This window comes from Leuresthes tenuis, unplaced genomic scaffold (assembly GCF_036924035.1).
Source record: "Leuresthes tenuis unplaced genomic scaffold, fLeuTen1.0.hap1 SCAF_19, whole genome shotgun sequence".
NCBI classification, from domain to species: domain Eukaryota; kingdom Metazoa; phylum Chordata; class Actinopteri; order Atheriniformes; family Atherinopsidae; genus Leuresthes; species Leuresthes tenuis.
Genome location: NW_027325373.1, coordinates 13,541,005 through 13,554,563, shown reverse-complemented (window position 1 = coordinate 13,554,563; position 13,559 = coordinate 13,541,005). Strand labels below are relative to the sequence as shown.

General features: G+C 39.0%; 1 protein-coding gene across 1 annotated transcript in view; it reads left to right on the top strand.

Moving 5' to 3' along the window:
• LOC140276620 (astrotactin-2-like) overlaps nt 1-13,559 on the top strand; it is a 258,166-nt gene that overhangs the window by 145,571 nt on the left and 99,036 nt on the right. The window contains exon 11 of the mRNA XM_072371388.1: nt 4,384-4,534. Within this exon, the coding sequence (XP_072227489.1) occupies nt 4,384-4,534 (151 nt within the window). The remainder of the gene's footprint in view (nt 1-4,383; nt 4,535-13,559) is intronic.

Sequence of the window (13,559 nt, the reverse complement as noted above, 5' to 3'; positions counted from 1 at the left end):
AAGATTGATAGATCGATAGACCCAGAATAACTGGGAACTCTTGGTGATTCTTGAGGATAAAATGAAGACATAAAAGAGTCCTATCAGGACTGAGGTGCTCTGCTTCCTGTATATCAAGAGATGTGTTTCTGCATTGGCACATTTAAAAGAGCACTTTTAAAGTGATGTAGCTGTGATGTAATTTTATTTTTCCTTTAATACAATAATATTACTGTTAAATATTTATTCGTTTTATGTTGTTGTTCCCAGTGGCAAGAGGTAATTACCCTCAGCTTTACTGGTATCAATATGAAAACGAAAACCAAGAAAATATTTTCTCATTTTATGTTTGGACAGGAAGGTTTGCTCACGTATCCTGTGGCAATTGCAGAAATGTTAATCCCCAGAAAAAATATATATCATTGAATTTTATATACAGTGCAGTGACTGTGCCACGTTAACCAGAAGGTTGATAAAACTCTTTTTTTTTTTTAAAGTGCGTGTCTAACCTGAAGAAGAGTATATACTTTGATAACACCAGAGCCTTCCTGTGTGCCCAGCAAAATGTATAACCACAGAGTATTCCGAATTGATTTTTTTGGTTGTTAATGTCATTACTCAGTGCAATCTTAGTATTTAAGTAAATATACATTCAAATACATTTTCATGTATTTCTGTTGATCTTTTTCATTTAGCCGACGCTCATATCTACGTTTGGATGAAACTTTAACACAGCTATTATTGATTTGTTGGCCATTTTCAGAACTGTAGCTTCATCACTGCAGCGACATGAACAGTTCGATTTATATTGAACAATTTCACCTTTTGATTGACGTGTTTTGGCCTGTGAGTTCAACAGGGTCATTGTAAAACTTTGAACAAGCATTTATACGGGACCGGTGTGAAACTATGAAAATGTATGAATCAGCTGATCAGACACATCCACATTTAGTGTGCCTGCAAATGTTCCTGCAGTTCTGACCTCTTCACGCTTTTTTTCTTCTCTCTGCACTTTGGAAGTTGGTGAAGTTGTGCCGGAAACTCTTAAACTGCAGGCATTATCTTTTCTCACATTCCGAGTGCGTGACAGAGTGAGGACACTGAGTGATTTGTTGCCCTGCGCTGTGTCAGACACTGTTTGAATCTGCAAAGAAGACACACTCAGCGTGTTTGTGTGTGAGCGGTGATACTTCACCAAAAGAATGACACGTCATTTATTTGCTGATGTTTCATAAATTTGATATAAACCCCAGATAATAAACAGGAAGACTATCTCCCTTAGAATACTGCGAGGTGTTCACAGGATTCCTGTTCATTAGACATGGACATAGACCAAGAAAAGAAGATGACATTCTGTTCAAATACAGATGTAATGGTGGCCAAACACATATCTCAAATCTATTCCTGCTGACATCAATAGGAAATATTTCAAAGGTATTTTGTCACTTCTGTACAGGGAGCATTGATTCATTCCAATTTTTATTTTTTTTTACTTTGCTTAAAATCTTTGGCAAGATCATAAAATACAATTTGTTTGCATATTTTATCATTGAAGAAGTACGGCAGTTCAGATTACCTTGAATTGATTTATGCCCACTTTACACTTGTAAGGTGGGCAAATACACAAATGCACTTGTTTTTATAGGTATATGTTGTATATACTTAAATTGTGGCAGTGATTCAGTGGCCATACTAGTATTCTCCTTGAAATGACATTGCCAAATGAGACACACAAACACCGGCAATACCACAAAATCCTCCTCGCACAGCACTTTATCAGTCTGCCTATCAGTCAACATCTTCCTCCTGCTTGTAGAGTCACCCTCATAACACACTGTGACCCCTGTGGTCGCATAGCTAGAGACAGTGCTTTGTTCTTTTTGTTTTCAAATCCAAAGAAAAGAGTTGCTGACCCCTTCATTTACTGTGACGACAGGCACACAGAAGTCAGTGGACGGACATTGCAGAGCATGCTGAGGGGATCACAGCAATGAGAACAGTGTATTGGTCAAGCTGGTCAAGCTGACAATTCTCCTAATAGGCTGCCAAGATTCAAATTTGGATGCGAGAGCCTCTTCCTTGGTTTATATTATCTCATGAATGACAGCAGCACCAGGACTGGCAAAGTGGTGCACACACAAATCAATGTATCTCTATCCGAGTGTGAACAGTAGTTATACCCAAATGACTTCCTCTTTCTTTTAATTTGTCTGATGCTTGGTTTTAGACTATAATTAAAAAACCTTTTTTATGTCTAAATGACGGGAACTGAAGTTCTGTTATCTGTGAGCAGTCTCTGCCTCAGGTGCGGAATTTGCCAATTCTGAGGGAAAGAAAAATCGACAAAAAAAAAAAAAAAAAACAGAATTTCACACTTGTAGCAGCATATTCCAGCAGTCATGTTATCAACTTGTGTTTTTGTATGGTGTTTAATTAATCTCAAAAAGAAAAGGCAAGCTTGTGAGCTTGACAGAGCATGCAGAACGGCATCAGTGAGTGGAAAACTATTCCCTCGAGAGTGTTTCTGCTCCATAGGCACACAGAGTACCCATGAGCAGAGAAACATTCTTTCAAGGGATTATTTCTTCACCATGTACACAAATGGGATCCTGCGAACACGGGTGCTCAATCCTACAACTGTTTTGTACTTGTGAGCAAGAGAGAATCAAGCATGTGTTCATCACCACCCAATACTTGCTGAACCGCATTTTCGCACCTCAAAAAAAAAGCGAGCAGACCATCTCAGTCAGAGGGTTCCATCACCATGATAGATTTCTGCTCGCCAATACTGTTTTGTGTGCTTGTATCATGTGGAGTTCCTGTTTGTTTTATGCAATGCTTTTGAGACTAATTAAAAGCCTTTTTTTGCCACCCTGTGCACATCTCATTGTATGAATTTTCATCGTGATTTGCACATTTTGCCTGCGACTTCACATTACACGGTATAGTATGGGTGTGAATGCGTTTTGTATCATATTGACTGTTTCAAGGTAGTGACAACGAGCAAGTGTTTTTTGAGCTCTCGTGTCCTTTATTCAACAAGTTTGAAGTGACAGGAGAGTGGACAGAGAGAGCGGGAGCACATGCAGCAAATGGCCATGGGACTGGGCTCCAATTAGGGCCTGTGTGACAGTGACCTTCAGCTTCTGTATGCAGGATGTTCTCTCCTTTGGTAGAGCTGCTTCACAGCAGTGCCAACAGTATGAATTTCTTAATTTGTAGAGTATAAATAGTGCACCTGGAATGAAGAATTTGAGAGGGTGAAATGATTTTCACAAGCTTCCAACGCCTAAAGCATTTTTTTCCTCCAGACTACAAATTACATTCTCATAGGTGTTCTATCAATACCTTCCTAGAACCACTGAGCCCTCTGAGCTAGTTAAATGAACAATGCATTCACATGCAGTAAAGTTCCTTATAGAAATAAGATTTTTTTAAAATGTATATAGAGATTAATTAACCCTGCTACTTACATCAGTCCCTCTGTGTTTTTCTTGGAGCGTGTGTGCATGTGACTGTCTGTGCTGTCAGGTTTTTGCTTTGCATCTCATTACTATTTTGTCTTTAAATCAGGTGTACGCTACCACAAAGGAGTTCTGGGTTGGCCTTTGCATTTGTTATGATGGTGGAGTGGGCCCCCGTGGAATAGTCTTGTAAATAAGCAAAGTCTTTATTTGCATTCGGCGTTCATCGCCAAAAAGCAATGCGTGGATCAGAGAGGTTTAACAGATGTGACAATCGTAAAACATTTTCAGGAGTTAAACTTCAAGTCTGAGACGTGCACAGCAAAACCAGAACAGGGACCCACGAGTCACCGTTAAGGGATGGTGGCTGTTGATTTCCCCATTGGCTTTCCATCAGTGCAACATGACAAACATGCCCACCTAATGCCAGTGCACTGATTAGTCCAAGACATGACCCAGCATAAATTAACTGTGAGCACAAAGCTGATGATATTGGTTCATTAACATTTGTTTTTGAGCTAATGGTAGGCGAAGAAATCTGCCATGTCTGACTCTCTGCCACTGTCTGTCATTGTTTATGTTCGTGTTTTCATAATTTACATTTCTTAATGTTTCAGGCATTGAGCTGGCTTTTCGTACCCTGTTATGGGGAACAAAACAAAATTATCAGTAGTCATTAACTACAAGTGGAGGGATTATAGCCACAAAAAAAAAAAAGCACCACAATTTTGTCACAGTGTGGGAAGCGTGAATAATTTCTTAATTGCTAGAGAAAAAGCAAGGTTTTGACAGACTGCTCTTCAGGTGGTGAGAAACTATGCTCAACTGCTCAATCATTTTCATATGAACATTACTTGCTTTGTATAGCCTTATTCACAGTGTGAAACGTGCAAAGGTAACTGTATCTTCCTACTCGAACCCTTTCTTTCTTCCATTCCAGGGAAGAGGCCATGATGTCCACGTACTTTGAGACAGTCGAGGACCTACTGGCATCTTTTGGGCCAGTCCGCGATTGCTCCAAAGATAATGGTGGCTGCAAGAAGAATTTCAAGTGTGTGTCCGATCGACAGTTGGACTCTTCTGGCTGCATGGTAAGCAGATGTCATGTGCATTTTTTTTTCTTCTAATCTTTCTCTATGACATCCTGACATAAATGGGTCTATGCTGCCTCAAGTCCCCTTGAAATCAGATTAAATTTTAGGGTATATGTATGTGGTAGACCCTCAAATGCACTTCATCTAGACACCATTACCTGGATGATATTGAGGAAAACTGCATTTTGTATGTATTCTCAAGAGTATTTTTTAGGGTAGGTCGCAGCTCGGGCCTGTCATTCAGGTAGGGGTCTTCCCCAGCTTCTGTGTCTTGAATGTTTGTTTTTTTTTCCTTGTAACATGAAATGTGTTAATATGCAGGGGCAAATGTCAGTCCTCTACATTGCAGCTAGTCTTCACTTTAGGTTAAACCAAGAATTTGCCGATTAAAAACATCCATCATTAAGCCATCCAAACGTCATAGCTCATTTAAGGGTTGTGTTAGCAACCAGGGAGAGAAGAGGCAACTAAGGTTTCCCTCTCCTCGGCTTCTCCTCCAGCCTTTCTGATGGATTCCCAGCCACTGAAGGGAGATGCCCAGCTGGCATCTTTATCAAATTCCCAAACCATGAATCCTGGGGTTTCTCTCAGTGTGGAAAGCCTCTTGGATTTTCAAACATTTCACATGATTTCTGAGAGGAAAGTTGGCCACCCTCATTTTAGCCACTTGCATTACTGAATCCTGTTGTTTTAACATTGTGAAAACCCAAGGTTCATGGCTCCAGGTGAGAGGGCGGGGTCGTTGACATCATTTTAAATCAAGAGCTGTGCCTTGTGGCTAAACTTTGTCTTCACCACAAAAGTACAGTACAGCAAGTGCATCCTTGTAGAAGCAGCACCTAAATGACAGTCTGAGATACTTTAATTGCCCCAGTTTGAACCGAATCTCTCCATCTCAGTTTATCAAAACTACTTTATGCCATTGCATTATTGATCAGATTGGATTATATATATATATTTCTATGTTGGTTTAGTTCTATGTGACCATGTGATGTTTGAATGACTGATTTGTTTCCCAGTGAAAGAAATACTGTTTAAAAGCCTATTGGCTTCAACTAGCTGACAGCATTCAGCGACGCTGTCAGAAAGACTGCCTTTGAACTGTGGTTAACAAGCAAGCAGAAGGTGCTGACAACTGACTGAAGTGGGACAGCAGACTTGTGCTGCACATGTAATGCTGAAAGCAAGCCTTTGCTTTTACACAGGAGCAACGGATACACCATAAATGCAAGCATTCAAGCTTGTCACGTCCCATGCTTTTTACCCTTAAACAGGGCTCACTCTGGCTCCCATAGTTGTTGTTTTTTTTTTAGATTTTGGCATTCAGTATTCAGAATGCAGCAAAAGATGGCCAAATGCATCAAGACCGTTAACGAAGCAGACAACAAATAAAATGCAAAAGAAAGTAGAAGTTTTGTAAGATTGTGTACAGCTACATAAAAGACTTATTTTTTCGATTAGGAACAAAACGCTTACAATGTATATAATTTTAAATATATTTACATAACCATCTCTTTGTAGCGTTTCTTTTACAGTAATGTGGCTCATTAAATTGAAATGCTTTCTGCTAACATTATTCATTATTCATTCTTATTATTCTATGACTCATTCTGTTGAGTGTAGTTTTTGTGTTCCGTATTCACCGTACACAAACTTAACTGTCCATGAGTGTCTGCTTAACACTAGTTAAGAAATAAACAATGTTGTAATATCCTAATCTCGAGGGGGCTGCACAGTGGCGTGGTGGTTAGCACTGTTGTCTCACAGCAAAAAGGTTCTTGGTTTGAATTCAGGCTGAAACGCTCTTCCTGTGTGGGGTTTGCATGTTCTCCCCATTCATGCTGTCCGGATACTCCAGCTGTCCAAACACGCATGTTTGGTTAGTTGGTGATCCTAAATTGACCGTAGGAGTTTGTCTCATTTATGTCTTTGTTGACCCTGCGATGGACTGGTGACCCATCCTTCGTCTACTCAGCATCTCGCCCAAATGGCAGCTGGGACAGGCTTCAGCCTCTCCTCAACCCTGATCTGGATTAATCGGGTATAGAAAGCGGATTGATGGATAAGCTTAAGTCCTATTCAAACTGGAATTTAGATGAAACACAAAAAGAAACTTTTATTTCTCAATTTAACAAGAGCTGTTATTCTAAAGGTTGACTAAATACTGGACCTGCCATGAATAGTCTAATAAAAATAGAACACATTCAAATGTACTAATACCAATAAAAGTGATTATGCTTGTTTTTTTTTTTCACTTTTAGGTTAAGTAGAAAATATATTGTGTATGTATGTATTATTAGATAGTCAATCAATTTCTTGACGAAGTTGTCCTTGCCTTTGCTACCCTGCTTCATAATCCTCTATTTGACTTTAGATACAAAATTGCAACTGTGATGCAAAAGTGCTTAGCTTCTGGCATATTTACAAAGAGAGGGGGACTGCAAACTTCTGAATCCAGGCTTTTGACAGTGCAGGGCGGGCCGGCGCTGTAAAGTAATTAAATTGATGAGCCGTTTCAATTGCTGGAGGGTGGTTCTGTGAGTCATTAAGAGCTTGGATGGGGCTATAAATCGATGGGTCTTTTTGTCGTTTGTGTCGACCAAAGACAAACACACATAGGGCAATTTTCTTGCCGTATTTTTTCTCTGCGTCATGTTTCAGCAAAGAAAAGAAAAAAAAAAGGTTTTGATTGCCACTACTCTGTGCAAACTTCTTTTTACAATGCTCATGAAGCTGTAGTGGGAGAAACATTCCCTACGTTCATGACATATCGATTAATTAACCTTGAGTCATTTTGACTGCCACTGATCACAAATGATGAACAACAGACATTTGTGACGTCATCATTAACTTGTGACACGTACCATGAATACCGACTGATACAGACTGTTTTTCTATATTCCATACTGTGTAACTATGATGTTTAATCCAAATTCATCAACTTAAATCATCCCTTTCAATCAATCCCTCAGTTACAATAATACAACATATTCTACCCTTGGCATATTTATTGATTGTGCTGTTTTTAGGACTAAGGTATTATTGTCTTGGTAATTGTCTGTAATGGTAATTCCCTTAATGTCTCCCACAAAAATATCACATTTTATTATTTCAGGCCTCTGTGTTTGTCTGGTGTTTATTGTTCAATCAAAGCAGCCGACAGAGTGGATCTCTCGTTAAAAGTTTGCATGACCAGCGACGATACACTTTGACTGAATCCAGTCTTTGCGACCATCCCCATTTTTTTAAACATGTACATTTAAAACATTTTTTTCCAAACCGACAGGGATGAACAAGGTAGATGGGAGCTGAGGGGTAACCATGTGCGGTAAGCTATAGCTTCCAACTAGCAATTGGCTAGTTGGCTTCCAACTATTGCTGCCTAACTAGCAATGGTAACTTTGAAGTATTTTCTTACCTCGTCAAAAGATGTTGTAGCACCTCAAGATATCTTTTTTTTCTGTTCTTTTTGATCTTTTCTGCTCCACCTTGATCTTTTTTTCCCCATTTGTAGATTATTTTGTAACCAGTGCTGGATTGGATTTGGATATTGCCTGTTGACCTCTCACATTATCATAAAAGGATCCACTTAAATGCATGGGGAGAGGTTATGAAGGCACATCCTACCCCACAAGCATATTTTATAGGTGCACTAAATGGGACAATTTAATAAGATTATGAAATGGGCTGCAACTCCTTACATTAAAAGGTACTTTCCTCTTTTTTTTTTTTTTACTCACATTTTTTTTACCTGCTATACAGCCAATCTAACTGCCATTTTAGTCACAGCCAAGTTGGCCAAACTTTCCAAAGTAGCATTATTATTATTATTATTATGTTGCCATCCTGTTAAATATAACATTTTATGGAACTGTATGTGCACCACATAAATAGCATACAGCATGTCAGCATGTGCTACCGAATGCTTTTTGTGCTGTCATACAAAATGAATGAGCCTGCTTTAACCCATTTTATAGTATGTTTGCATTTATTTAACTGGTTCGTTATGATATTAATGATATGAATAATGTTCAGTATCTCATATTGAAAATAAATAAATAAATACAAAATGTATTTCAACTATAACAGAGGGCCCATCCATGTTTTATGTATCTGCATAGTACTACTTAGAATTTCCGTCAATACTAAGATACGGACTCTGAAGATTTTCTTCCTATGAATCCGATGCCATTATGTTCATCTTAATGTGACCCAGAGGTTCAAAGTAGTGGATGGTTGAGAGAGTCTGTGTGAAATATGAATGATTATTTACTAATAAACCTTGGATTGTCTGTCAGAATCTATCATACATCGAGTCTCTGCATAAGACCCCACTTGTCATCGTGCTCACATAAATGCAAAACCCACAGAGACAGCAAACTGTATGATATTTATTTATTATTATTATGTTGATTTCATTAGTACTCATCAACTCTGTCTTAATTAAACATATATTTACTTTAACTTAACACGGAGTGATAGTCAGTTTAGAACAGAAAGACTCACATGTAGAAATATATATATATGGACATATAAAGTGTATGCGTTTGTGTGTGTATGTCACTGAAATACAGTTCGAAACAGACTTGGTATACCACTTACTTTTACACAGACAAAAGGACAAAAGACTGACAAAGCTTTATAGTCTTGAAAGATTAAGTCACAGAGTCACAGGCACAGTGGTATTATTTATTTCTGACATGTCTGGATCGGTGTTCCTTCAGACATCCTTGTCAGAGTAGGTGCTAACACAGAGCACTGACATGCCACAAGAAGCGCTTAAAGTCCTTTATCAAAGTCAATCCTTTAAGGCTGGCTGCTCCGCTTAAGCCAGTTAAAATGCATTTGTGATTAATTAAATGCTAGTCAGAGCGACTTCTGAAGCTCTTTTTTGTACTTTTGCCCACTAAAGGAGCAGATGCACAGCTGTTTTGAGCAAAGGGATTTTAAAGTGGTCATATTTTTGTGCTTTTGTCTTGTTTTTTTTTCCCCCCCAAGGTTTACCAGTTAGCTTTATTACACAATGCAGCGATGATGTGTAACAATAAATCATTGCAAATGGTTGTGACTGTGAGGAGCTTAAGGGAGAAAAAAGAGAAAAGGCGAAAATGCATTTAGTTAGAGAATGAATCATTTGTTTGGATTATATCTTGGACCTGTGCACAGACAAAAGCTCAATCTGCATAACATGCAAATAATCAGGTTGACATTAATTATAGATATTACAAGTGTTAGTATCACATCACATTTACACCCATCGGCCACAACATTCAAACCACCAGCCTCATAGAATGTAGGACACATTGTGCTTCCAAAACGGCTCTGACCAGCCAAGGAACAGACACAACTCAAAAAATGTCCTGTGATCTCTCACCAAGTTATTTGGTTTCTGTGCACTGCGGAGAGTCGTTGGGGGGGGGGGGTCACGCAGGTTCCAGCACATCAAATGGATACTAATCAAATGGATACTAAATCCAACTGGGATCTGGGAACACCTAACGCTCTTTGTTGTTGTCTTTTAGCTGTTCCGGAGCAGTTTTGCCAATGTATCAAGGTTCACTTTCATGCAGGTGGAGGAAAAGATTGTTAGAGGGAGCTGTTTTAGGTTGGTGGTATTTTGTCAAAGTAACATCCAAATGAAGGCCAGGCCCCCAGGTTAGGAAAAAAACACGGCTCTGTTGTTGGGGATTGGAAGAAAAACTTCAAAATAAATTGTGTGAGTCTTTCTCTTCTATTTTTTACTCTTTTGCAGGAACTTATTACTCAAAATTGTATTTTTTTCCAAGAGTTTAACATTTTGCACTCCTTCAGGGCTAGAGCAGCCATCTGGCACTTACCCAGTGGGCCTACGTGCCTCTTGGGTAAAACTACTCTTTTCTAAATAGCCAACAAAAGAAAACAGGTGGCCAAAAATCTCTCTTTCTTTAGTCATACAGGATAGGATTTTTTTTATTAAACTGTGCTCCTACAAATAAAAAAAAAAAAGAAGAAGAAAATGGTTAGCATGCCAAAATGCATGAGACACAAGGGAGGCTCACAGACATAGAAATTCCCAGTCAAATGACTGACCCTTCAGGCTGATCCTGCCAAATATGCAAAAATCACAGCTTTACTTCCTGAAGGACCTTTAACAAGCTGGTGGTTGCGGGCTGAATAACAAGGATCAAGAGAGCAAAGAAGTTGCCTGAAGCAGAAGCTAACAATGGGCTCAAGATTATTACTGTGTCTCATTTTGGATACTTCCATTAGTTTTGCACGTCCACAAAGACAGCCAGAATTTCTTGATAAAATTAACTATTAACAGGGACATAAAATTTTAACTGCAGACTGTGCTTAAAAGACTAACACAGTCATATTTCAGGCAGACATTTGTACAATTACATGCAGTACACAGAATGTACTTTTAGTTGTAAAGAGAGGGAATTTTGACAGGATAATGTTGTCTCAAGCACAGGAAGTTGTGCACTTACATGTAGCCGTCATGCTCATTGTTGCACTTTGCTAACATTTACGGCTTGACCGGGCTCAATCTGACACACGTCAAATACAAAATTGCCCTGGGGTGACTCCAACATTTACACTTTTATTTGACAATGACTCTAAGGGAGGAAGGATGGCAAATCTGTAACTGCAATTTTGTGGTGGTGCAAGTTGTGACGCATGAGATGTGCAGAAACAACTTGTCCGACGGGGGCTGACTGAACATCAACAGTCTGTTTTGATTCTGGTTTAACTTGCAGTCAGCCATCATTGAAATCTGGACTCAGCGTCAAAATAGTAAACATGGTATTTTCTAGTGGTTTGACATGTTTAAAGTTTAGGTTTGACAGCTGATAGATACAGAGCTTTGTGCATACTGGAAATGTTCTTCTTGTTTTTCTTCATGACATATTGTTGTATTCAGCCACAGAATCTGTCCGACTGACGGAACTGCACAGAGGCTGAGCAGATGGTAGGATATTAGCAGCATATCTTTCATGAGTTTATGTCCCTTTTGGGACATCTCTGGTAGCTGTTTGGATGCAAGGTTGGCGGAGATTAATTTTTCAACTTCGAGCACCAATCCAGACTTTAATTTTGGCTCATAAAACTCCAGTTGTTTATAACAATTTAGAGAAGACAGACACTGTTTTCTCTGATCTCATTTAAAGTCACTCGTATGCTGTTCCAGGACGCAAGAGTTTATTAAACCGTGCGACACTCTCCAAAAGTCAAGAATGAAATGATGAGTTGTCAGTGTGGAGCCAGATTTCTGCTCGGCTTCCTCTGCTTTGCATAAAGAGTCAGCTGGGAGGAAAAGTGGCATTCCCTCCCAAACAAAGCGTGTTTGTGCAAACCCTCATCCCCTAATCCCTCTACCCAGCATTGCATGTATGTCCCCACAGTTCTGTGTTCCTGACAACTGAGCATTATGACTCCCCCTGCTCTGCTGCACAGCTCAGTTTACCTCATTAACACTGAGTTTCAGTGCTTTATGGTTTAAAGCAAATGCACAGGGATAATTTGTTCAACTGTTCACTTTGATACCGTTGGTTAAATGCTGTATCGAGTGTGTCATTTAGTGTATCATAGAGATTCACATAATACTGTTGAAGCCAATGGAGGGAATTAAGATTTGTGTACAGCGGAATTCAGTTCAGAGCAGCCTAAGGACAAAAGTACGGGCAGCGATTTCCAGGAAAACTTGGATTCATTCAGTAAGGTGTCCAATGTTTTCATTAATTATCTGGCAAGATAAGTATTCTATTTGTACTTAGTTTAAATGAGTTCAATCTGGCTCAGCTACAAATGTGAGCAAACATCAAATAGGCTAATAACACCTGTCACCAGTGTAAAGTGGACTTTATGTGGTGACCCTGGTACTTATTTTCACCTAATTTCAGCAAACGGAGATATATTCATATGATATGAATATGAGTGCCCGTGTAAGCTATCCAATTTACTTAGCAGACTTTGTGCGAAATAAGAAAAAGTCAGTATGCTTTCAGGTACAGTTTACCTAACCAAATATAGTGCAGTGCATGTTTGCAAATAGATATGTGTTTATCTCACCGTCAGACCTGCTTTTACTTTCCGAGACCGATGCTTACGAAATCATTTTCAAGAGACACAAACATCTGTTCTTTTTTTTTTTTTTTTTTGTAAAACCGATCAACACAAGGACAAGGTCTGTGATTTACAATGAAAGCCAAAGGTTTAACCTCTCAGTATTTGCAGGTTTCATCAGCGGCTGAGCGAGAAAGGGTTTTAGTGGAAAATGTTTTCCGCCAAAATTTTTTTTAGGAGGCTGCGTTCAAGTGCTGCTTAGGTTTTAGAAGGCTTTCTTCATACAAAGCCGTAGGCTTTAGTTGGTTAAGAATAGACTCACATTATTGTGAAGGACTTTAGGATATCATTGAATGTGCTTACGTGAATTTGAACGTCTATCTCATGTAAGATTTTATTTTTTTTCCATCATGGGGTATCATAGATAATGGCTCTATTTTTCACCTACACAGGGACATGCAAAACTAGATCTGTCTTTGTTGTCTGTTATTAAATCCCGAATATGATCTAACTTTTGATAAACCTCCAAACTGGGACAACTCACAAATAAATTCACTTTTTTTTTTTAATGCTCCAAGAGCAATGAAACTGCTTTGCCTAATTTAACACATTTGAGCAGTGCTCGGGCTACAGGGCATGCATCACTGCCACCTCTAAACCAGATTAGACTGTCAAATATGCTTTTAGAGTATTTTATTTATCCCCCCTCAGTCTGTCATCATGATTTAAAGTCGTGCTGTTCCAAGAACTTTTCTTGTTTTGTGAAATACTCAGCACATATCCTCCTTTTTTCTTTTTGCCTTGTTACCCTGAAGTTTGCGCTACTTAAAGCAGTTCCCTTGCCCTGTTTTGAATCCTTACCACCTCTTCTTTCTCTGCAACGTGTAATGGCCCCTAAGTACGAACATCCAGCATCTTAATTTTGACAAGATAATTACGGACGAGTTTTCAGTTCTTGATTGAAGCCGGGGGCACT